At 34.3% G+C, this 26,262-nt stretch overlaps 2 protein-coding genes across 5 annotated transcripts in view; both read right to left on the bottom strand.

Moving 5' to 3' along the window:
* Positions 1–9,405, bottom strand: part of tanc1b (tetratricopeptide repeat, ankyrin repeat and coiled-coil containing 1b) — a 175,918-nt gene extending 166,513 nt beyond the window's left edge. For all 4 annotated transcript variants that reach the window (XR_009272760.1, XM_058786399.1, XM_058786400.1 and 1 more), the window contains exon 1: positions 9,261–9,405. The gene's annotated coding sequence lies outside the window, so the exon portion shown is untranslated. The remainder of the gene's footprint in view (positions 1–9,260) is intronic.
* A 7,690-nt stretch (positions 9,406–17,095) lies between these two features.
* On the bottom strand, positions 17,096–24,334 carry dap1b (death associated protein 1b). The gene is made up of 4 exons (XM_058788175.1): positions 24,206–24,334; positions 21,873–21,960; positions 20,913–20,976; positions 17,096–17,841 (listed from the first exon to the last, which is right to left on the bottom strand). The coding sequence occupies exons 1-4, from the start codon at positions 24,264–24,266 to the stop codon at positions 17,722–17,724; spliced, it is 333 nt and encodes a 110-aa protein (XP_058644158.1). The 5' UTR covers positions 24,267–24,334; the 3' UTR covers positions 17,096–17,721.
* Between the last annotated feature and the right edge of the window lie 1,928 nt (positions 24,335–26,262).

The raw sequence follows: 26,262 nt of genomic DNA, 5'->3' as shown, positions 1-26,262 counted from the left end.
CAAATATAATGGGTACAATGTGTGCACATGGTCAGGATGGTACTACCTCCTCATTATTTTGAGCCAGGAAAAACCCTGTGTGGGTTTTTTTTTTTTTTTTGCATGCAACATTTAATGCCATGACTATGTAAATTTAAGACTTTCTGCTTTTAGGCCTTAATTTGTGAAAAGATAAATTAAGACCTTTTTTAGACCCACATAAACCATGCCATCATGTATGTATTAATATACTGGATAAAATTTTAAACTCATAATTTTAAAATATATAAATGTCATTTTAAATCATATTACACTGAAAAATTGGAATTGCTAGTAAATTTCACAATTAATTACAAAGAAAAGCAAAGTAACATTAAATTAAACATGAAATTTTGAAGTAAAAATTTAATTTTCTTGTAAAACATTCTCTACAGAGTGGATGATTATTATGTCTGCAGGTGCTGCTCCAACTTTAACAATGAAAAACTGACAATTTATACTGAAATATTCCACTTTAATTAATTTTTTACTGTCTCTAATAAAATGTTTCAAACTTATATTTTCTTTGCAGTAGTTTTAATATTGAATTTATGTTTCCCCAATATCACTTGCCAGCATCCTGTCATTTATAAAATAATTTGACAAAAGATTTGATGAATTCTTCAAAAGTTAGAGCTGAAAAAGTACTATATAAAAAGAATGACCCGACCACAAATTGAGTACTTTTGGTAAGAAAATGACAGACATCATTTTCTGAAATGGAGAATTTAATAGATGAAATTTCTATAATGGAAAGAGTCTGTGAGAATAATGGACATATTAATAGGGACCGTTAAATGCTCATTGACGAAAATAGCCAGAACAAGATAACAGGTGAATGCAGACGGAGGGAAGAATTCTTCACCTTGAAACAGGAAATGAGCAAGAAAAAGACAATAGCAGCCAGAGCGGGCAGTATCTCAGCTCTTTAGAAGGCCATGAAGCATTCACAATGACATGAAAGAAATAGAGCAACAATGACGTTTTTTAATACGAGTTTACTTCAGTCCATCAAACAGCTCTGGGAAACAGGGAAGAGATGTCTGGGTAACCGGAAAATGGAAATATTCCACGAATCTCCATCTATGCTATTAATATTCACCATCGACAAGAGAGTTAAACAAGCAATGCTATCTTTCTTCATTTAGAAAAGGCCATATTCTGCACTTGTAATTGCTCCACTTTTAAGAATGCAATTAATAACACTTAAAAAAAAATTTAATTAATTTTTTTTTTTAATTAATTCATGTAAAAATAAAATTTACAGATAAAATTAAATAAAATAAATAATATAATAAAATAAAATAAGTAATCTTTTTGCTCTGGAAAGCAGTATGTACTTGATTGACCTGGATCTGTAAGCACTTGAACTCAACCCAACCTTCTAGGGAAAGTCATAAAGTTTCCCTTCCCAACTGACAGGAATGATCACAGGTCTAAACAGAGCACAGGCAACTCAGAAACAGGCGGTTTTCAACACCCCCAGTTAAGTGACTCACTCGCCTCTTGAGGGCAGAAAATGAAGTCATGCTGATGCTGGTGAGTTTAGATTTGACTCAGGCAGAGTAACTCTGCCTCCCCTGCACTAACATCCCTCTACTTCTCTCCATACGAGAAGACAGACTCTATGAGTCAACTACAAACATGTTAATTAGGCTCCGCTGTTGTTCCAGAGGACAGGCAGGACATATTTTAGGTTTAAGGCACCTGAGGGGCCACTATTTTTGGTTATCTTTTGAAGACAATAAACAGAATTGACAGTAACATTTTAGACTGTATCTCCCATTAAAAAAAAAAAAAAAAAAGATATGAAACTGGCAAATATTTTTCTCTTACTGTTTTCCTTATTCTTTAAATGTCATCTCAACTGAGCAGGTACCATCTAAAAAAAAAAATTTTGTTTGATAACTTAATACCATCGCTGATTTAAACATCAGTAGCACATTTTGCTGTACTTTGTATAGTGACATTAAAGAATCTTGAATCAATATAGTTGTTAAATTTTATTCATATCTGTAAACTAGGGTTGTTCCGATTCCGATACTAGTATCGGAAATTCCACCGATACCACAAAAAATTCTGGCATCGGTATCGGCGAGTACTTGAACCCATGTACCGATCCGATACAATTTTTAAACAAGACTTATGCCCGCTAACTTTGCTTAACGCTGCAAATCGGAAATCAATTCTTCTTCGCTGCTCAGAATGCAAACACAGGAAGTTGTGCACAAGCAACCACTATTTAGAGCAGTGAAGAATAAATACAAACGTGGTAGCGCATAGCCAGTAAATCACTCGCATATGCAACTAAATCTTCACCCTGGGCGACTAAATAGTGTATAATACTGGCTAATAAATGCTCAGATTATACTCGCCAGTGTGTTGAGTTGGAGGCTATGTATAAGTTTAGCAGAGATATATTTTCACTCGCTGAACACTCTGACCAAGCGCTTCAGAGTTTCACTCTCCGTCAAGCGATCTGGGCCATTTATCAGTTCATCTGAATGAATGCGCAGCGCACCTGTATTTGACGTACCGTAAGCTCTAGTGTGAAGTGCACGACTCGCCGTCGCTTTGCTTTTTTCCTCACACGCAAAAAGAGAGAGAGAGAGTCTTGCATGTAGCGCGTAAATTCTGCTTGGTATGTAAACGATATTCTTTGTTGTATTTTCCTGTCAGAATAACGGAGCTCCTTTGGAATTCTTGAGCTTTTAAGAACTGCCGGTTCTCCGGTAGTAGGCGGAGCTAATGCTGGCGACAATCTCATTGGCTGGCGCTCACCAATAATCGTCCCTGTTTTGATTTCAGCAAATCAGTTCAAGCTTAACGCAGACAACGTGATTAATATTCATGAATCCAGCAGCTCGTTAATCCTTAGTGCGTTTATATTGTTCTTAGTAGGATTCATAGTATGATTATTATCTTATCAGTATTATTGATAGTTTCCCCCCCATTTTTTAGAGAAACACTCAATTACCAAAAAAACACCACCATCAGTTCAGTTAAAATGACTGTATTCATGGTTACCAAGTTTTAATTCTAATTGCTAAAGTTATATCATTAAATAATACTTGATTATCATAATACATTTATAATGCTTGACTGACTGATGTTAAGAGTGTACTTTTAGATATTTAAATAGATGTGCCATCTATCTATCTATCTATCTATGGTGAAGCACACCATAAAATAATTGTATCAATTCATACAGGGCTAGTAGTACATACAGCTGTATAACCAGATACACACCCAGGTATCGGATCAGTACTCGGTATCGGCCGATACCCTGAGCCTAGGTATCGGAATCGGTATCGGGAAGGGAAAAAGGGTATCGGAACATCTCTACTGTAAACACGTTCAAAGTGTCTATTTTAATGAAACGCTTTAATACTCTGATTCAGTGATTCATTCATTTACTTCATCACTCAAAAATGAAAGTGAAAGTGAATAAATGTATTAAATAGCAAATTCAAAAATATAAATCTATATGATATATCTAAATATCTATGGAATGTTTTCAGGCTTTCATTAATATTAAGTTGCCGCAATTAATATATCTGTACTCACTTTAAACTAGACTCTCAGATATTATGATTTAACTAATTAAATCTGTTTCGTACTATGGCAATATTTATGCATTAAACTTATATCCTACTAAATATCTACACTATTGCTAAAATTTTGCTGCAATACTATTTGTTTTATAGGAACTTGGTCATATTAATGACCTCAAAAGTGTGAGAAGAATCAGATACTCTTACTTAAAGTTGAGACTTGTTTTCACTGCCAGTTTACAGTTGCACCTGAGGCTGTGGAAACTAAATCAACCTGACAAGACAGCATTCATTTTCTCCAACATATACACACACTAGAAAAACTGAGCACTTCTTCCTTTCTTCACTCAAAAGACACTGGAACTCAATCCATACGGTTTCCACTCTTATCAGCAGAGGAATCAAGAATACATAGCTATAGAAAGAAAATCAATCACCATGACGTAAGGCCTTCAAATGGATCAGCTACAGATGTAGGTTATGGTTATCTGACTGAAGTCAAATATTAACTTACCCTGTAGAAAGTCTCCTGGCAATCTCTAACTGAAGCATAACAGATATGGTCCCTTATTTCAGAGCAAAAAAAAAAAAGCTATAGCTCTCAATATTTTTCAAGATATTTACAATATTCTCCAGGAACTGGTAAAAAAAATACACATTAAAAAGACTTTATACTGCCTGAAAAAAATGTGAATATATCATAAATATATTCAATAAATCATCCAGCTCCACCTAAAATCTGTTTTCACTGATGGAAAGTTAAGCAAGAGTGCCACAAATGTAAGAATTCCCACACATTCTTCTTCGAAATTCCACGAGTCTGAAGTGTAAATGAGTGAATGTGAGCGGTTGATAAACACATCACAGGTGATCAGCTACGACAGCACACAGATAAGGCTATGGGAACTTTCTAGCAGGTCAAGAGCAGAGGAGAAACTGCACAAACGGGTAGGTAATGAGATTTAAAAGAAGAGTAACTAATATCTGTGAATCTGAAATGAAGAACGAGGTTTCACGTGATGCGCTGTAAATGTTTAACATCTTGGCTGCGTGTCAAACATGACGTGAGGTTTCCTCGAAAAGCCCTTTAATGCAAAAATTATGGATTGTATTGAGTAAATCATAATAGACCTAAGCAACTGTATTTTGGCAGATGTTGAAAAACAGATGAGCTCTGTTGTGAATAAAGAATAAACATGACCGAAATCTAAAAAAAAACAAGAAAAACTGGCCTATTCACAACACTTGACTTTTGAGAGTTCTGTTTTATATAACTTTCACTTTTGGTAGTAAATTGACAAAACAATTAGAAAAAATTAAAAGTTTTACCAACACAAAGAACTCTGACTTAAACTTTTGTCAATTATGTTAAGAAAAAGTCAAATTAAATCAATTGAAATAAAATATTTAATATTATATAATTTAATTTAGATCATGTCAGCAATTTTGTTTCAGTAAATATACAATATGTTTGTACACTGACTATGTTAACACCAAATAAGCATGTCAAAAAAACACAAATTCCTGAGATACAGATTCATGTCCAAACTTCAAATCTGTGCTAGCAGACTGCAGAAAAAAAATAATAAACTTTGGTTTTAAGATTATGTAATTCAATTCTGGCCAGGACTGAATGTAAAAACGGGAGAAGAATGAGCAAATATATTTTATTTTTGCAGTATTAGATGATCATGATGGTGGAAACTGACAAAAACAATCTCGGTCATTGCATTTCTGAGCCAAAAGATGTTGGTGGCACTAAAGGGGGTTTGGCTGAGAGATCCCCAAATTGGTCAGAGGACTATTCAGACCATCACCAATCACTGTGCCAAACGTCATAACTTTCCTATAAACGGTTCTACAGGATGCCATAGACATCAATGGGAGAGGAAACAGAATAATACAATGCCTACAAAAACAATACAGGTCAGACACCACGTCTGGCCCTTAATAATGATGGAACTGTAAACTACAGTGGCGGAAATAGGGAGGATATCAACACAGTGGCAACAAGGGAAAAAGTCTCCGTCTCTGAGCGGTCATGGCAGTGCTCTACATTTCACAGCCTGGTACAGTTTATTCTGCACATTCCCACACAGCGAGCTCACCGCACGTCCAAAAACGACAGCTCAACCAAAACACACACAGCGCTGCGGTTCAATATAAGAATCTGAGACCTTGTTTGAGACCTAACTGGCTCAAGGGAGTCTGTAATTCTAAGAGTAATAGACCTTTGACTACACTTTTGGAAAGTCTGGTCCACAATGTAGGTGTGAGTCAAGAACTGCCCAGTTAAACAGAATGAAACTGTCTAACTGACGTGAAATGACCGATAAGGGATAATTTTTAACACACCAGAAAAATGTAAAAAATATTGTTGTTGCTCATAATTTCTAACCAGACATAACTAAAAAAAAACAAAGCAGAATTATATAGTTCTGCTTGTGGATGTCAAGTTTACTTGCTTTAACCTTACCAATAACTCACAATCAGAAAGATATCATCATTAGAATCGTTTAGATCCACAATCAAGATGAACATAAACTGTGCTCGGAAATACACAGCATTAAAGCATTTTGACCTCCCACAAAGCACTAGAATTAGTTTATTATTTCCAGACTGACAGCACTGGAGCGCCCCACTGAAACAGACACACAACACAGCTTTTGTTTTGGACGTAACACATCCCTCTCCCTGGCCACTAGCACAATGTTATTAAATGAGCATTTCCCTGCAGGCCACCAGAGTCACCCCAGCACCATAAAAACGTCCCGTCATGATCTACGGCCCTGACAACCAGTTGCTGATGCGGACGGAGCCAGTGAGGGCAATTAAGAAATCTCTTTCATTCCAGTTGGCACCGCAGCACCATTAGCCCTGTGTGACAGAGAAAACTTCATTTTCCGACATTTGTTTTAAGCTTCAAAGTGCATTTGTGCCTGGCAGCTTTACTTACCGCTTTATTTACTTTACTTAAAGTCAATCAGAGATAGAAGGATGACTTTTGAACCTAAATCCCTACAGGTGTGTCATATTGTGAGTCACACAAACTCATTCGTGTATTTCCAAATCACTCTAGAGGATCCTCTAGCGAGCACATGGCTATTTCAGCAAAGCAGATGTGAAGCATAATGGACATATTGTGAAGATACAGGTTCAAGACACTCAGGACTAGAGTATTTTCATTCTACTACATGTGTTTACATATGATACCAACACCTGTTATTTGCCAGCTGGCTATGAACCATGAGACAGAGTTCCCACACTTTTTTGATCAATGGTTTTCCGTGACTTTTACAGTCATTTGTGATAAACTAGACTAGTCTAAACTAGCTAGACTCATTAAAGAAATTCCCATTACTTTTTTAATATTTTGTAAGTTTCAAATCACAATTTTAAAACGTCCTGGTTTGCCATGACCGTGGGAAGTCTATACAGTCGAACCATGGTAAGCTTTCCTAAGGGTAGGAAAAGGAGTGTCCTCTGTCAACAGCACACAACCAACCCACATGACTCAGCTCCATAGAGGAGAAGAGGGCATAAAAACTCCAGCACAACACTGATGATGAGGGATTTCTGTCTCTCTTTGATCCTAGTTTAAACCGGCATGAGTGGTGGGACATTTTACAAATCTGACTAATCGTGCAATTAAAAATTGCACAATGCAACAAACTGTAACAGACTTAAAAATAGGTGTGATATGAATTATATTAAAAAATAAATAAATAAAAAAATTATTTTGATTTTAGGCCAAAATGTGACCTGTAATGAGATTCACCTGTAACCATCTTTTAGTACCCTAAAAAGCGCTCTGTAAATAAAATGTACTTAATAATACACTACCAGTCAAACTTCTGACACACCTACTTATAATTTTAGAACAAATCAAATTAGAACTTATAAAATTAGAACAAATTTTCATATTTTATAACAATAAAAAAAAAAACTATGAAATACACAAATAGAAGTACTTTAACATTTCTTTATGCTTTTCTTCCACTATCTGATCTATACAATGTCATACTAACTAGTCTTACACATTTTTTACAGAGGTGAATAAATATATTTAATTTTTCTGAAAACGAACCTTTAAATTTTGATTATAAAATACCTACTTAACATACATTGCCCAGGAATTGTTTTTTAAAGCTCATTAAACCCATGTTGACCTTTTGTGACAACATGCCCCAATAGCAGGCATTATAATTCTGTTATACGGGGTAAGTTGTCAAAACGGAAACATACCATTAAACAGACTATCATCATAAGCTTTTCACCACATACACTGTAAAAAGTGATAAGTTGACTTAACTTAAAAAAAATTTAGGAAACCCGTTGCCTTAAAATGATCATTTTAAGTAAATGATCATTAAAAAAATAACTTAAGTGAATTGTCAAGTTCACTTAACTTTTTTTTTTATTATTATTATTTATAAACGGGGTTTCCTAAATTTTAAGTTAAGTCAACTTATCACTTTTTACAGTGTATAAAACAGAAAAACAATGTGACACACCAACATGAATTTGTTTGGGCTCTTATACACCCCAGTGATTTATGTTTAAATGTAATTTGAAAGTTAACCTTTTACTTCCCCTTCAAATTCTTTAAATATTTTCCTGAGACCTATAAAGCCTTTAGTAGACTGATATGATTGAAGTTAATCATAAAGTAATCGTGCACTTTTCATAAATTATTATTCACCATTCTACGCTGTCTAAAATAGACTTATTACATTAATTTTTGTATGTAGAACTAATTCAAAGCATGCAAACAGAAGCATTTAATAGTGATATCACGATTAATCGCATTCCAAAATAAAGTTTTTGTTTATGAGCACTGTGTATATTTATTATGTATATATAAATTCACACACATACAGTATGTTGACATATATGTATTTACATTATATATATTTATTCACATAATTTATATTATACATAAATATATTTAAATTATATAAACAACATATTTTTCGTAAATATATCCATGAATGTGTGTGTATTTATGTATCCATAATAAATATACACAGTACACAAACATATATTAAGTAAACAAAAACTTTTTTGGATCCGATTAATCGCGATTACTCATTTGACAGCACTATTTAGATAAAGTTTTTTTTAAACCAATGAATTAATTCAAGAGTCGGTTCATCTGTCAGATTGAGTCAAACGCCGGACTGGTAGTGAATATAGAAGGGAGTCAGTCTGAGAGCGGTTTATATAAACAAAACTCACATAAACTATGTGGAAAAGGCACATTATGAACACACAGAAAGATTCAACATAATAAATCTGATGATGCTTCCCACTACAATCCATATATCCCACAGATAACCCACAGAATCATATTACAACGGCCAGAATTCCCACTTCAAGAGGAGATGATCCCAGCAGCACACATCAATAATCCAACTACATATGTCAAAGAGTTTTCAGCCTACATTAAGCAGTTCATAAACCACATCCACACACAAAACACCGCTGGTATCCCATGACAGAGAAGCGGACAAGCCTCGGCATATTCCCGTTCAATCTGGGATCAGGAATCGCCAGCGAAACAAAACAGCGCCAAACAAATTATCAAACTCCAACGGAACTCACGGGCCTTTGAAAAGGATGTAAGAACGATTTTAACACTTCGTTAACATCCACCGGCGGCAAATGAAGATGTAAATGCTACATTACCTGATTTATGTCATGAATTATCCGTCTGGGAAAAGTTTTGAGGACGCCGCTTCTCTCTCTCTGAATCTCAGACGGTGACTCCTCCCTCTCTCCGCGCGCGCGTGCACTGAGCTATCACGACGTCTACGCCAAAGTATGTTTACTATCGAGGGGGCTTCTCTCAGTTAGTGAGGTATGTTGATTTAGTGTTGAGGTAATGCTAGCACCAGTGTTGGGCAGCAGGCTAACCAGTTACATGTAACGGAATGACGTAATTAAATACAAAATAAATGTAACTGTAATTAGTTACCGTTACTGAGGAGAAAAAAAAAGAAAAGTGTAATTAAATTACAGTTACTTATGAAAATGTTAACGATTACAAAAGGGGTTGAATATTATCACACACATACAGATTTAATTGTTTTCTTTTCCAAATTGCATTGACATGAAAAATACTATGGTAGTATAGTTTTAAAAAAATACTATATGTAGTATAGTTCTAATTATAGTAAATACTATAGTGTTTTTGAACCATATTGTAGTAAAGTGTATTATAGTAGCTAGCTATTTACAACACTTTGTTAATGAATGCTACAGCATACTATTAAGTATAGTGAACTGATAAACTGTAATAAATACTGTAGTATTGGTTTTTACTACAGTAAACTGTAGTGTATTGTAGTATAATATACCCTAGTTGTAGAAAACTTAGTACAGTATTGGGTAAAGTAATTTGTTTATATTAATATAGTTGTTATATTACCAGAGCAACTAATTACCACAACAAATTAATTCAAGTACTTTACTATAGTATGGTTCAGAAACACTGTAGTATTTACTATAAAGTATTTTTTCATGTGGGCCAGCTCTAATATATGAGACACCAACCAATGTTTCAGGAGTTTAGGACACATGTTTATTCAATAATTTCCTATTTGGGTTTATGTATATGCTTTTTTGTTTTTTTCAAAGCATTGTTAGCATGTGTTTCCTGTCATATCTATGCAAAAATCATAGCTATTAAACTACTGTATCTTGTTATGATTTCTAAATCAAAGTAAAAACAGGTGCTAAAGTCTAATTTTGTGGTGTCCGTGCTTTAAAATTATATTTTTATAATCTTAATTCAAGTGATGAAGAATTTTGAAAGTATGATAGTAATCAGATACTGAAAGATTAACCCTGCCTGCTTTAAATGTTTCAGAATGATTAACAGTTGAAAACATTTGTTAGAAATTTAGAAAAGTATTCAGAAAGTGATCAAATGTAATCAGTTACATTACTTTAATGACGTAATTGAAATAGGTACGTATCACATTGTAAATAGGATAACTTGTGATCTGTAAGCTATTACATTTCCAAAGTAACCTTCCCAACACTGACTAGCACCGATTACAAAACTGAACCACCACCGATTCTGAACAGGAAAACACTGCCACACTAACTGTTTAACGCAGTTAATAAATATTACATTTTTCTGTACACAAACCCAAAAACCAACTTACATTTTCCACAATTATTGAACAGAAAAAAGTCAAAATCGTTAAACCCATATTGACCATGCAGGCATTATAATAAAACTGTCATGTTATATGGGGTAAGTTGTCACAATGGAAACATGCCATTATACAGACTATCATAAGCTTTTTAGCACACATTAAACATAAAAACAATAAGAAGCACCACCATTTATGCAGTTGTTTGGAGAATCCAATTTTAAAGTAATAACAGTCATTTCAAAGTTAACCTCTTATTTTCCCTTCAAATTCTTTTCTAAGACCCAATCAAAACTCAGTAGCCTGATATCATTGAAGTTTTAATCATCACAAAGTAATCATGCACTTTTCAGAAACATAACTGGTGTCTCTGAGACCTCTTATTATAATCAAATTTTTTTATTATTTTTTAGTTATTTTTGTAGTTGTTGTTTATTTTAGGGTTAGGGTTAAGGTTAAATTTCTCTTTTATCACTCCAGAAAATACTGAAAGCAAAACAACAAAATACTCCAAAGTCTCAAAACTGACCAGTGCATGGATATGTGTTTAGTGTTTTTGACCTAGTAAACGGCCTTGTGGTATCTCGGATCTCAAACCTGAGGTTTAAAACAACTTTACTGAACTTTATGAAGAAATTCAGGTGCAGGTCGTAACCTGAAGCACCAAAAAAGGGAGAGTGCAGTTGAGATTTTCTTTTCTGAAAAAAGAACTACATTTAACCTTGTGTTTTGGAAAATGTTGAGTCAGCCTGAAATGAACCCTGGAAGCAGAACCATATGAAAGGCCGAGATTTACCGCAGGAAAGATGCTTGTGTAGAGAATCCTATGACAAATCTAACTGCTGCTCTCGAGGTTCAGGCTGGCAGTGGATGTGAAGTCTTTAATGCAGTTTGACCTTTGCTGTTCCAGTGCACAGGGTGAATGCAAGCGCTTTAGCGGGATCCTGTGGGGATTCACTCATGTGGTGAGTCTAAAATAGAGCCAGCTCTCCACAGCAGCTGTCCTGCAGATGTTTGTAATAATGAGAGGTTGTAATTACAATTCAAAGTGAACTGGATAAGCTCTTATCCCGAGCGTGTGCGTAGATATGAATGTGTTTTTTAGGAATTAACTCAATGCTGACACCATTTGGTAGAGAGAGCCATTGCAAACGTGACGCTACAATACACAACTCACCAGACACACAACCTGTGAATCGTTTATCTGCAAGTGAAATCAATCTAATATGCTGATTTGGTGCTCAAGAAACAATTCTGATTATTATCAGTTGAAAATTATCAGCTGTGTATACAATTTTTCTTTTTTTTCAGGATTCTTTGAAGTTCAAAAGAACAGCATTTATCTGAAATAAAATGCATATGTAACATTAATAGTTTTTTACAATCATTTTTGCACTAATAACAGAACCTTTATGTCATTTTTCAAAACTTTAGACACAAAACAGTCATTATTTGTAACACAGGCTGTCCAATGGTCAAAACTTTGTATTTGCAGAAGCATTGGTTCAAGATACTCATTTATTATGAAATATCATAGGAACATTACTTTAGATCACCCACACACAAGAGACCCATAGTTTCACTGCTTAGTTGTTAGTACAATCGTTAAATATAGTTGTTCAAAACACATGATGCAGCTTTCATTCATACATCATTGTAACAGACTAGAAAGAAAAGTACAGACACTGGAATCATTAAACATTTGAAAATTATTGATGAAATAATCAACTCACAACAGGTAAAAAAAAAAAAAAAAAATTCAACTTTAAATAAGAAGAAATTAGATTTAAAAAGTCACAGTTCTTCACTGCTCTTCAATGCTTTTTTTATCAACCCTGTCTTGTGGATTTGGCCGCAGGTTCTCATCCACATCATAATGGATGTGTTCATTAGTTAAAAATCTTCCTGCATGGCAAATCCAGGCCTGACATTGGTCTCCTGTGATCTCATTGCAGGCATCGTATATGGCCTGGAGAAGAGAGACTGGTTTGTGAGGAGCCTATTGTAAACCCTCCTCCATGTGGAGAGGAGAGTATGGGGTAAATACAAGGTGATAAACCATGATTGCTCTCAGTGCCGTCGTCGCTAGGAATTCTGGGCCTGCCTCATCCCAAAATATGAATGGTTTTCATCAGCTTCCAGCTCTATCACCCTCTAAAAAGGCATTTACAGTATTGTAGGAAAAACAAATACTGATAACAATGATATGGATATACAGTATATGATTTTTTTTTTCTCTCCCAACAACAGGCATCTTGAAACTGATCATACCTGAACATACTCAGTCCTCAGTTGCTTCATTTTCATAATCTAAACATTTAATATCGTTCATAATTTTCCATTAAAAAAAAACTGTGCTTCCAGAGTAATGCAACAGTTCCGTGGCATTTTGAGTAGTTTTATCAATTGATAGTTAGATCATTGTAATGAAATGAATAAACAAACACTCAGTTCAGATGTAATGTGGGAGTTGCATTTTGAAATAGTAATACTTTGATGTTAAGTTGTGCCATTTTGAAACGTGATTTTAGTTCAATAAATAAAAGATCTTTGGCTCATGTGGCTGTATGTGAATTTTTATCATCGGTTGTGAATTATGTGTCTAGAGTTTTGAAAAATGACATGAAGATTCTGTTATTAGAGCAAAAATGATCAGTTCAATGCATCCTTGCTGAATAAAAACATCAATTTCTTTCATTTCTTTCCAAAAAAAAAGAAATATATACACATTAAGCACGAATGTTTCTAGGGGTCATTTTAACCTTTGATCATTAATATTATGTAATGTTTCAGGAAAGAAATTGGTGTAGGATATACTCAGAGATTGCTTGTGAATTTCAAAAATTAAAAAGACTGTAAATATATGATCAATTAATAATGACAACATATGTTTTTCCATTACTAATCAAATTAATTTACAAGATTTCAACTTCATTTTTAAGTCACTGTAACCTGATTTAAGTTGAAATAACTGATTATACTTAAAAATTTGATGCACGGACCGAACTTCAGTTTTTAAGTTGAAGTAGGTGAAAATGAAGTGCTGCAATAGTATTTTCTTGTTAAATGTTCCCCATTAATCTTTATTTACAACACTGAAAAGACTTGTACTGGCTCTGACTGTACATCTGTACATCAACCTGTTGTCAAGCAGACATTGAGTCTGAGTAATTCCAACAGCATTCAGTGTGTATGTGATAATCCTGCTGTAATCTATAACCAACACACACACACACACACACACACACACACCTGTTGTGGGCATCCAGTGGCTCTGGTCTGTGTCTGTGAATGTGAATTAGCTGCTGTGCCGCTCTGCTCAACAGCTGCTGACTGAGATGATTTGTGATGTGGTGGAGTTCCCACAACAAACGCTGCTTGTGTAATGCGTAACGTTAAAGAGGCACACATCTAAGACTTCTGAAAGATGTTAAACACATGGTTAGATCACATTAAAGGGCCAATGAAATCAAAATGAGAGTTTGTGGCTTTCAGTCCATGTCTTTTAGCTCTGAGATCTTCGTCAGCTAACAGGGATCGTGCTCAGAACGTTCTGTCAAGGTTCTCTCAACATTCTTCCAGTAACGATGATATAACATTTGTTCAAAGTTATCTGGTCCTTAATGATGTTAGCACAAAAACATTATTTATTCATTGTTCATGGAAAGTATTTTTTCTGAAACATTTAGTTGGACATTTGTCGGATATTTTTAAAATGTTACTTGTTTCAGAATGTTCAGAGAATGCTCCCATCATGGAATGTAACATTTAAAAAACTGTTCAGAGAACATTCAGAAATACTGTTTTCATAACTTACTGCAAAATGTTCTTAGAATATATTTTTGTTAGCTGGGTACATGCTTGCCACTTTAAAAGTAGAAAATCATAGTGTGTAACCTAAAAGCCCAAACCTTCTGTTTCAGTAATACATCAATGTTTGCAATAGCATACTGCGAAATTTACAGTATATACATTTTTTCTATGCATGTAGTAAATTCATACATTGGCCAATACTGAATTCCTCAATGCAACACAATACAACTTAACTTTCTATTTTCAGTGTGACATATGAATTTAAAGTAATATCAGCAGTGATTTTCGCCATCTCTTTTCTGACTCATTTCATTAGACTGGCATGTTAAGTCTGAATTCCATTCTGACAATAGACAATCACTCTGAAAAGATGAAGATGCTTCATAAGTACAGGTTTCATGCTGTAGCTGGATTTTCTGAATATTGGAAACTCAGCATAGGGTAACCCAGGTACTTATTTGATTATAAAAAAAAGTTGGAACAAATGCAATTTTGTTAGGAAGTGGCTCACCGGGGACAATGAGATTGGAATATGCTTCATAAAAATACATGAATGCAAAACAAGCTGTGATGTGAAATATATCAGCATTAGAATCAGTCTCTGGATTCATTTGTGGGATATTTCTAAGCCTCACGCTAGGCATTGCTTTTAATCCCTGTGCATGCTGGGAATGTGTGTGCGCGTCTCTAATCCACATACAGGTAAATGTGGATCATTTACATTACATCTGATATCAACATAACCAGCCTGAATCCATATTAGCAAGAATGGAACAAGGCATACTCTTAAAAATAAAGTTTCCAAAAGTGTGTTTTTGCAGTGACGCCATAGAACCACCATTTTTGGTTCCCAAAAGAACCTTTCAGTGAACAGTTCCTAAAAGAACCATTTTGAAGACCATTTTAAAAATCTAAAGAACCTTTTTGCACTATAAAGATCTTTTTCTGCATTTGAAAGGTTCCACGGATGTTCAAGGTTCTTCATAGAACCATTGATGCCAATAAAGAACCTTTAATGTTTAATTTTTAAGAGTGTATAGGGATTTTTTTTTTTTTTTGCAAAGAACAAGAAATAAAGAAAAGAGAAAATAGACAAATCTCAGAAAAAACATCTAGATATTTTATTACAAAATCAAAAGAAAATTTGATATTTTTATTTTGTTTTGCATAAAGAAAATGATGCCTAATTTTTTAAGTTTAATTTATTTGTTATCTAAAAGTAACCTTATTTTCAAATATTAACCCTTAATTGTCTTTTTAAAACCTAGTTTTATGACTATATTTACAGTACTTTTGTAATTTATTTGCATGTTCATATTATAGTACTACAGCAATTTTTTGCAGTAATAAGTATGTACATTTATGTTTGTTTTTTGGTTAAACATGTTTAAGTGTCATAAAAATAATTGTGCAATACATTTACAGACCACATTTATATTTCTCAAACTAATTTTAAGCATCTAACCAGAAACCTTCAGATCAAAGGTTTTTTTTTTTTGTGATTATGAGCAACATAAATTCAGTCAAGCATGTCCAAACTTGAAAGGATAGTGTTTATGATCCTCCCTTCTTGTCTTTGTCCTTCCAGTATGTTTGAGACTCAAACACGCTCTCATTATTGGCATTTGGCCCGTTCACACACTCAATAGGAGCTCTTTTGTGCTGTCTGCAGATGCCTAAATATACAACACACTTCCTCCAGCCATCATCACACTGACAGCTCAAAGCCGCCACACGCAGGGTTTCTTCACAGAGCGCTTCATGTCACGACCAGAGACTTTGGCTCGCCTTCCTGAGAAACGTCACATTAGACAAAGCCATAAACTCACGCTTTATGAGAAACATCAGCGAACAAGATTAAAGCACATCAAGGGTAAAAGGGGCATTACAGTATACAATACTGTAACATTTCCCATCAAATATGTATTAAAGGAATAGTGCAGACAAAACTGAAAATTTGCAGAAAATATAATCAGCCTCATGCCATACCAGTATACATATATGAGTTTGTTTCTTAATCAGATTTGGAGAAATGTAGCATTCCATCTTTTGCTCAGCAATGGATGCTCTGCAGTGAATGGGTGCCGTCAGAATGAGAGTCCAAACAGCTGATAAAAACATCACAATAATCCACACCACTCCAGTCCATCAGTTAATGTCTTGACAAGACAAAAGCTGCGTGTCTGTAAGAAAATTTCTGACAGCACCCATTCACTTCAGAGGATTCATTGGTGAGCAAGTGATGGAATCCTACATTTCTTCAAGTCTGATGAAGAAACAAACTAACAGCTCAAGGGTCAGCACATTTTGATTTTTGGGTGAACTATTCCTTTAACATCCTTGTGCAAGTTTACCGTAAATTCCTCAATGAGAGCATCTTTAGCTCTTTGTGAATATGCAGTTCATTTTTTTGGTCACTGTGTAAATACACTAAAATAAATTCTAAGTGTCAGAGCCTGACCAGAGCTTTTTTCCTTTTGTCAAATCTGATAAATTGCTTTATAAGTATACAGATACTTTCTTACATGAACACAAGCAGAACACAAGTTTTATTTATTGTAGCGCTTGTTTTAATTTTGTGTTTCAATTCAATTTCATGCTATTTTTTGTTATTTTACTAGTGCAGGTGTTTAGGAAGTGTTTTGCAACGTGCAAAAAACAAAACAAAAACAAACCAAGCTCCAAATTTGTGTTTTGGTTCTGCAGAATGGATTCTACCGCCACCTAATGGTCATGAAATGAAAATACAACCAACATTTTATTTGCTGGAAAAGTGAATTTTACTGGTATGAAAGTCTCCTTTTGTTAGATTAGGAAAAAGTTAGTTTCATTGATTATCAAAAACAAAGTTCAGAAACCCCATGCATATTCATGCTACAATTAAGTGCCAAGCATATTAACATTCGTTCATGTCAGCCAAGCAGCAGTCTGAACCTCTCCAACAGCACAGCTTTAATTCACACTGGGTTAATGCATCTTCCACACAGCTGAAGCACAAACTATTCATGAAGAAAAACTTTCAAGGCTGCAAAGCTACAACAAACAACCTGATCAGAAGTCACATTACAGTAACATTGTTGCAAGTCACATCCATGAGTCGCCTACAAAAACACCTCCTGGTTGTCCTTCGCATGTCATGTTGTCAGAAGCTCTGCAGCGAAAGCTATTTTGGCTCAAAACTTGCGTGGCTGTTGAATGCAGATGGAGTTGCGCGGGGCGTGAGGTTTCTCCATGCTCGGTCTCACTCTGCTGTGCCGCACAGAAACTGGAGTCTCGGGGAAATCATGACACAGCTGCAGGAGATAAACATTAATGTCAAATACAACACTTAATTTCTAAAAAAATAAATAAATAATTCCCCTTTAATATGTGACTAATCAAATTATTTAATCTCCAGATGTTGGTTAACACCATGCAAGCTTTAGTGGCTAATTACATGGTAAAAGCCAAGCTTTAAAATAAAAATAAATAAAAAGCCAGACTAATAAAAAAAAAATAATAATAATATTACAAAAAAAAAATAGTAAGTCAAATAAAATTTAATAAAAATATAAATAAATTAGAATAAAGATAAACCAATTACAAATTTTAAAAATTAAAATATAAAACTAAATTTAAAAGTTAAATAAAACTGATTAAGTTCAAATAAAATACTGCATTTAAAAAATAAATTAAAAAAAAGTTGAAATATAATAAGATACAATTAATTTAATAAAATTACAACACCACCACAACATTTTCACAACAAAAGACAAAAAGGTATTTAACAAATGCTTCTGCCACTTTTGTAGCCAAACTAGTTGATAGCTAGTTTAGAGTCTCAGACACTTGCAGGTGAAATCCAGACACTCACAGATCACTGTAGTGGGTTGATGAGCTCCAAAACAAGAATCCTAGTTGGACTACAAACTCAACTGAACTATAATGATCCATGTCCTAGTTTCCACTCTCAGTCCAATTAAAAATTGCACAGGAGAGAACACCACCACAGAGCACCGCAGCTGTGAAGCCGTTTCGAGCTACAGAAGCTGCATTTATGTCTGGTTATGACGCCTGCTGCCATAAACTCACTTTACATTTTAAACACTCTCTGCCTTCCAGAATCCAAACGGCAATGCACTAAGGGATTGCATTCTCTGCTAAGGAAGATTCATGCAATGCAATTAATATAGGGCTCAACATTAACGCAAGTCGATTGCATTTAGCAGAAAGAATTTTTACTTGCCTGACCGGACAAGTAACCTGATTAAAACATCAATAACAAACAATAACCAGGGCAGCACTGAAACTTTGGTAAGAACGATTGTGATTTTATTATTTTCAGTGTAAACGGTGACTTATGGTGGATAATGTATTGACAGTATCAAGGTTGCGTCAGTTGAGGCTCGTGCAGAAAAATCTAAACTAGTAGGCGCAACAGCACACAAAGAAACAAACATACTGCGGTACAAAAAAATATACAATCTATATAACATCTGATATAGGCAAGCAACCCCACGACCAAGCACTAGCACGATTGATTTTTTTTACAACAGTAGTTCAATAAACAAGTAGCTAATATTAACTGACTTGCATTTACTGACACATTATTGACCATTTTTTCTAATGAAAATAGTTCATTAGAAAATAGCAAAGCAACTGCAGAACAGTCGTGCATCTCCGAGCAACACACAGCAGTGTTTCGTTACTGAATGATTCAGCATTTTTGAACAAATCGGGTGAGTCCATGATTCAGTGAGCCATTCATAAAGACACTCACTCACTTTATTTATTGAATTAGCCGTTTGAAGGAATTGGTTGAATCAGTGACTCGCCGCTACCTACTGGTGGTTTGGTTTCATATTTAAAAGTAGGCCTATCATTGCATTTTTCCAACATTTTGTATTTATATGTTAAAAAAAGTGAAACATTAACATTTATGCATTTGCAATTTTAATGTGTAAATGCATTTATGGAACCTCTTATCTTCATTAAACAGTCTGAGTAAATAAGTCTAAATAGCACTTTCGATGCAGCTTCAGTGTTTCCTCTGCAGTGCAGCGCTCGCAAAATTTCAAAATCCCTGGTAGCCCTTTGGGCAGGTACTCTTCAGATCTTGGTAGGCCGAAAATTAATTTAACTAGCCCAAATAAAAAAAAAAACTACTTTTTTTTTTTTTTAATATAGAAAATGAGATAGGAGTTTAGATGTCAAATCAAAAATATTTTCAATACACAAATAACAAAAAATATGAAGGAAGGAATCTTATTTCACTATTTACAGGGTATCTCCAGAATTTTTTAAAATAAATTTAAGGCAATTTATGACCCATTTTAAGAGCTGCACGAGGAAAGTGAACAGAATGAGCGGGGTTGGACAGTGTCTATGGTAACGTACAGTATTGAGCCATAAAATGACATGATTTACAGTTCAGACAGGTTTTCACAAAAACAAAAATCTTATACAACAGCATTTCAGGCTATAGACCATTTTTACGAAAAGGGATAAATCAAGCATATAAATTATGTTAATTTAAAATGTATAAATATTACTGTCTTAATTGTTTACATTTTTTGAAGGCATATTAACTTCTCATTTACAACTCTATGTGTTTGCTGCGTAAAAAGTTGATATTTGCATTGATCCGACCATAAACAGTAAGAAAGGCTTATTGGAAATGCAAATTCATTCTCTGCCACTAGGTGGCGCTTTAGGAGCGCTGAAATATTGCAGCGCTCATATTTATTCAATGACATCATTGCCTTTTGAAGTTTAATCCTGCCATATGGCAGGACTCTTGTCTTTCCGTCCCCAACTGTAAAACCTCTAGAAACTATAATTAAGACATTTCTTATACCATTTAACGCATTTAAAACTTTTTATGGCCTTAAGTTTGATACAACTCACTTTCAGAGTTTAAGGACCCGCGGGAGATCTGTATTTAAGGAGCCCATCGGGCAGGCAGTGATACATTTTGGGAGCCCGACTGGAAAACACAATAGCCCCGGGACGTCGGGCTAGCGATTTTGCGAGCCCTGCAGTGGAAAGATGGAGTTTGTTGATACAGATTTAATTTGAATGGTAACAACCATACAGAGTCTAATTATTCTAACTGAATGCATTGATAAAATTTAAGAATTTGACGTAAATGACACGTACATTCAGTAAGGTTAGGAAAACATTGCCCTTTGTGAAGTTAGTGTCCTAGAAATCAATTTAAGGCAAATATCACAAATATGCTGATTAAAGGACGACCTGATAGAGCACTGATGAGACTATTGCTGCAGAATGGATTACATTTACACCGAGAGAAAAAAAAAAAAAAAAAGTTTTCTCCCCGGACAAGCACGTCAAGGCTTAATGTCGAGCCCACAGTGCAACAAACCTTCTCAAGTGGACCAGCCAGGAGAAGACTCAGGTGCTGCATTCTGGAAGGGGCCAGCAGGGACCTGGACAACAAAGATTAGTATGAAACACTGCATGATTCACTGATTTCATGCAAAGTGCTGAAGAACACGTTTCTGCTTTCACTTTTTAGATATCTGCAGTAAGACTAAAACCACTTATAAATGAACAAATAAATGCATCAACATTGCATTTAAACACTTTTTATATTTTGTTGTGGACTAGAATGCAAAACTCACAAAAAAAAATAAATAAAATAAAAATCCACCAATGATAAAGTCACTGTAAACATGCAACCGAATGGTTCATTGATTTCATGCTTGATTTCAAGTGCTGAAGCATTTTTAGCAAAGTTTCTGCTTCAATAGATTTCTGCAGTAAGTATAAAACTACCATTTATAAAATAAAATGCAAAAAAAAAAAAAAAAAGCCACCATATGAACATCACTTTCAGTATGCAACGGCATGATTCATTGAGCTCATGCAAAGCAATGAAGTATTTTTAGCAACGCGTTTCTGCATCATCACTTTTTAGGTATGCAGTAATACTAGAATCACTTATAAATACAAGTTAATTAATTAAAACAACTTTGCATTTAAATCACTTGTGTTATTTTGTTGCAGACTAAAATGCAATATTTCAAAAAAAAAAAAAAAAGGCCATCATTAGTGATATGAACATCACTGTCAGCAGTTTAAGTAAACCACTGCATTCCATCTCAGGCCAAGAGATTCCATCTCAAGGCAGCAGATTTTCTATTAAAAATATTCATTAAATATTGAGTTAACTGCCAGAGAGATTGAACGAGAAGGGAAGAGGCATTTAAAAACATCTGAATTCAATTCAAACTCATCTGCAAGATATGAAAGACAGAAAGAGTTTAGCATCTACACCATGTGTGTCACGTGCTGTGAAGAATCCAGATGGGTCAGAAGATACCTGGGTTTATCTGCTTTCTTGGTCTCTTTCTCCACATTGGCATTATCATCAGTGCTCTTCTTCACCACTCTTTTTCCTCCAGCTTTCACTAAAGAGGAAGCACAAGTTCACACAATTTCAGTATAAAAGCTTTGGAAAATGATACAGAAATGTGAAGGCAATAGAAAATTTTATAGTTCCACAATTTATCAGCTTCACAGGCTATTCTATCTATATATCTATAATTAAATTAGCACTGGAAAATATTTTTACAAATAAAGAGACTAGAGTTGTAAATAACTGCATAAAATATTTAAATGCACTTGTGATAATTGAAAGAGTCATTAATGTGATGTGGAGAGAAAGAAAAAAAAAACAAAAAAAAAAAAACAATGCTTCGCAATTCAACACTTCATTCTAGCCGAGGTATGCACTTTATCCTACAACTCTGCACTCATTTTAACCAATTCACTCCTATAGGATGCTCGGAGCAGCAAAGGGTCAATTATTTTTCTTATACGAGTCCAGTCTCACAAACCTAGTCCAGTTTGTGCGCGCAAGTTTTGACTGGAGCCCTGTAGATGTCCACTATCATCATCTCAGTCCACTGGCTCTGTTGTTCTGAATATTTGTCAGGTCTGTTGAGGCCTGAGGGTGAGGAGCGTGTAAATATGCGCTCAATAAAACGGTCCGTCCGCTCACATCAGTCTAATAAAGTGAGTGAAGGCAACGCTCCAGTGCAGCATAATAAGGGGAGTGTTCGCTGTTTGCGGTTGTAAAGATTTAAACAGCCCAGAACATTGTGTGCAGCGGTCATGTGACTAAACTGCATAGTTCATAATGGAAGTTGTTTATGTAACACATTGAGGGTGTGAGCCCACGTTTAAACCAGCACAGGTGATCACCTTTGACTTTTAAAAGATATATAACTGTTATACTAGACTTAATTTCTAGCGATTATCGTCGATTTCATTGCACGGATAGTATTTAAACTAAACTGAGCTAGACTATTACATCTCTGAATTCAGTAATTAAATACCTTTAACTGAAAATTGAGTGTTTTATCTTATTATACATTACTGACACTATCCTCCAATTTGACACTGTTAAGTGCTTGCACACAATCTGTATTGTTAAAAGCGCTATATAAATAAAGGTGACTTGACTTGCACTACACTATTTATTCTTGCTTTAAGAGGCAGTTGTCACAAAAAAAAAATTATATATATATATATATATATATATCCATTTACTTGCTCTCGAGTTGCTCCAAATGAGTTTCTTTGTTGAGATTTTGTAGAACAGTTTTTGGTCCCCACTCACCATAGTATTGTTTTCAATGCTATGGAAGTCAATGTCTGCCAGCAACTGTTAGTTAACCACATTCTTCAAAATATCTTTATGACCAGCAAAAGAATGTGTGAAACTTGAAGGGGAGTCAATTTTCATTTTTGGGTGAACTGTACATTCAAATTCAACATTTATATAAAAAAAAAAAACCACACCTATAAAAACGCATGCAATTTTCGTTACCTGAAGAGATAGACAGACAGCATTTCTCATTTTTATTTAATCAAAATAAAAATAACCATAAAAAAAAAAAAAAAAAAGGTTACTCAGTTTAAAACCAAAACGAAACGAAAGACATTGCTTGGAACAGGTGTTTTTTTTTTTATTATTTATTTGTTTTTTAATGATAACGGCAAACTACTGCATTAAATATTTAAAAATCTAAATTGCAACCATAAAAAAAATAAATAAAAAGTTTAAAATCAAAACGAAACGAAAAACATGGCTTTGAACAGGTGTTTTTTTATTTTTATTTATTTGTTTTTTAATGATAACGGCAAACTACTGCATTAAATACTTAATGAGCAAAACTTAAGTGAAAACTTGATCGTTTAACGCATTTGAACGCTAAATAGGCAACTGACTAGTTTGAAACTAGTTGTTTGTTGTGGTGGGACACTCAGGAAGGTTTGCTGTACAGTAAAATTAAACCCCTGCAGAAGCAGAAATTGAAAGTAAAGTCTTCTGATATCACATCCTGTGACACCTAGTAAGAAAACAAGGGCTGGATGTTTGTTCTGCTCTCACTGCAAAAACACTGCCTGCACAAGCACAGTAACAACAACAACCATGCAACATTCAACACTTATTAATTAATAAAACACATAACGCATACATTACATTCAATAAAACTGAACCGCTACAGCAAAAAATGATAATAATAATAATAATAAATAATAATAAAAAAAAAATTAACTACTAAAACAGAGCAAACAGAACAGGAAGTCAACATTAAAAGAGTATAAACGACTTTAAAAGTCCCATATGTAACTAAAAGCCCAAACCTGCGGGAGGATGACCAGCTTTAAGCGTGTCTCTCGCTCCGGTTTTAGAAAGTTGCACCATTGTTAGTTTCTCTCACAAACACTCTCAGCTCAGCGCCCGCCCATTCCCGCGCTTTTATACGCGCCAAACCACACTGACGTCACGGAGGACGCGCTTGCGTAAGGACGCCACGCAGCAGTCGCGGCGAAAATATTTCTCGTGTCAATAAAGCGCATCAAAACTGAAAACTGAGCACAGTACAGTGGAGAAATACTATCCACATAGCATAAGAATCGACGTGACTTTCTAAAAGGACCTTGAAACTAGATCAGTGTGTAAACATGCTCACAAGAGGGTGTTTTTGGGTAGCTTTTCTTAGATTTGTGGTCAAATGGGCATCAAAGGCATATAATTAAGAGCTACTCTTTAAATAGCAAACATTTTTGTGCCCTAGTAGGCTATGATTTATAGAAAAAAGGCTTTGTTGAATTCTTTAAATAGATTTTCTTCACTTTGAGGCAAAACACCAGTGCCATTGACCATTATTTTGTATTACAAGTTTTCTGAAATATTATGTTTGCATATACGATTAGTGCATTTTCTAATTAAACATGCACTAATTTGCATGCAAATCCAGAACATAAATCTGAAGATTGCATGAAGCCAGGTTCAAAACTAGTTTGATTTTGTTGACATATTAATGTTTTGGGGGATTTTGTATTTCGCTTTTTTATCATAAATCAGAAAATACTGTCAAAAGCCAGAAAAAAACAAACACTGATTATAGGGAAAAAAAGGTTATATAAACCAAATGAGTGATATAAACAAACCCCTCTGTAAAAACTTTCAGAATATATTAATAAAATGATAAGTTTGGTGTATGTAAGTGCTGCTAAAGATGAGAAGAAGAAAAAAAAGGCCTTTAAAGATATGCATTAATTGAAATCTACAGACACAAACAGATTAAGTGCAATACGAATAAGCACTTAAATGTGTATTTCTGATGTTTTCTTTCCACTAGTCTGAAAGAAGACATTATGGAAGCAAAATAGATCCAAATCTCAAAATTGACCAATGCATGAAAATATTGTGTCTGTAGTTCAAAGTGCATTAAACATTAAAGATGTGATCAAATGAGGAAAATTCTTTGTGCTGTCAGAGTTGTATCCAACTTTTTCTCCAAACATCAAGGCCATCAGATCAGCGATCAGATCTTTATTCCATGTCATGTTTTAACACATGACAGACAACACTTCAAGTAGTCAAACATGTGCTTATTGAAGAAACTGTAAGCATGGGAAGAAGTGTTATTTCCTGAGGGCAGAGGCGAGTTTGAGCATGATAAACTCAACAAACAAGCACAATCAGCTTTATTATGAACAGTGTTGGTCAGAGGGGGTGCAGCATATTTTGCTTTATAAAACAGATTTATTTACAACTGTTCAGAAAGTTTTAAGAGGGACAGCATGGTAAAATGATTCTTGTGGTCTACTACATCTAATCACTATCTGCTGCTTTTGAGCATATTGGATATTGCTGTTATTCTAGTATGACTGGCATACAATTATAGCTTTGTTTTAATATTTTAAATAGTTTTTCTTTTGTATTTTGTGTTTAATTTTAGTTGAAGTTTTATTCATTTTGTTGTGTGCTTTTGTCATTTTCATTATTGTTTTTTTATTATTATTGTTGTTATTTAATGTCTGTATGGATTTTATTAATTTTTATTTCAGTTTTAAGTTTTGAATTTGAGTTTTAACAAACAAAGTAACATTTGATGTGATGCATATGTGTCACACATAAATGAAACAGGTCAGATTTCTGTAATAGTACTAATAAACTGAATGTTTTAAATATACAATAACCAGTTTTACATATTTATCATCAAAAAAAAAAATTAGTTTCAACCTCACACATTTGCTTGTTCCACAGCTAGCCAACCATCTTCATACTTTAGAAATTATCTAATTGTTTTTACAATGAACAGATTTATGCTGATTCTAAGCAATTTGAATAAATGCATTTTGAAAATATGATCAAATTAAATAGATTTAATAATAAACTATGTCAATAGTTA

Source organism: Onychostoma macrolepis, chromosome 09 (assembly GCF_012432095.1).
Source record: "Onychostoma macrolepis isolate SWU-2019 chromosome 09, ASM1243209v1, whole genome shotgun sequence".
NCBI classification, from domain to species: domain Eukaryota; kingdom Metazoa; phylum Chordata; class Actinopteri; order Cypriniformes; family Cyprinidae; genus Onychostoma; species Onychostoma macrolepis.
This window is presented reverse-complemented; position numbering and strand designations above follow the sequence as displayed.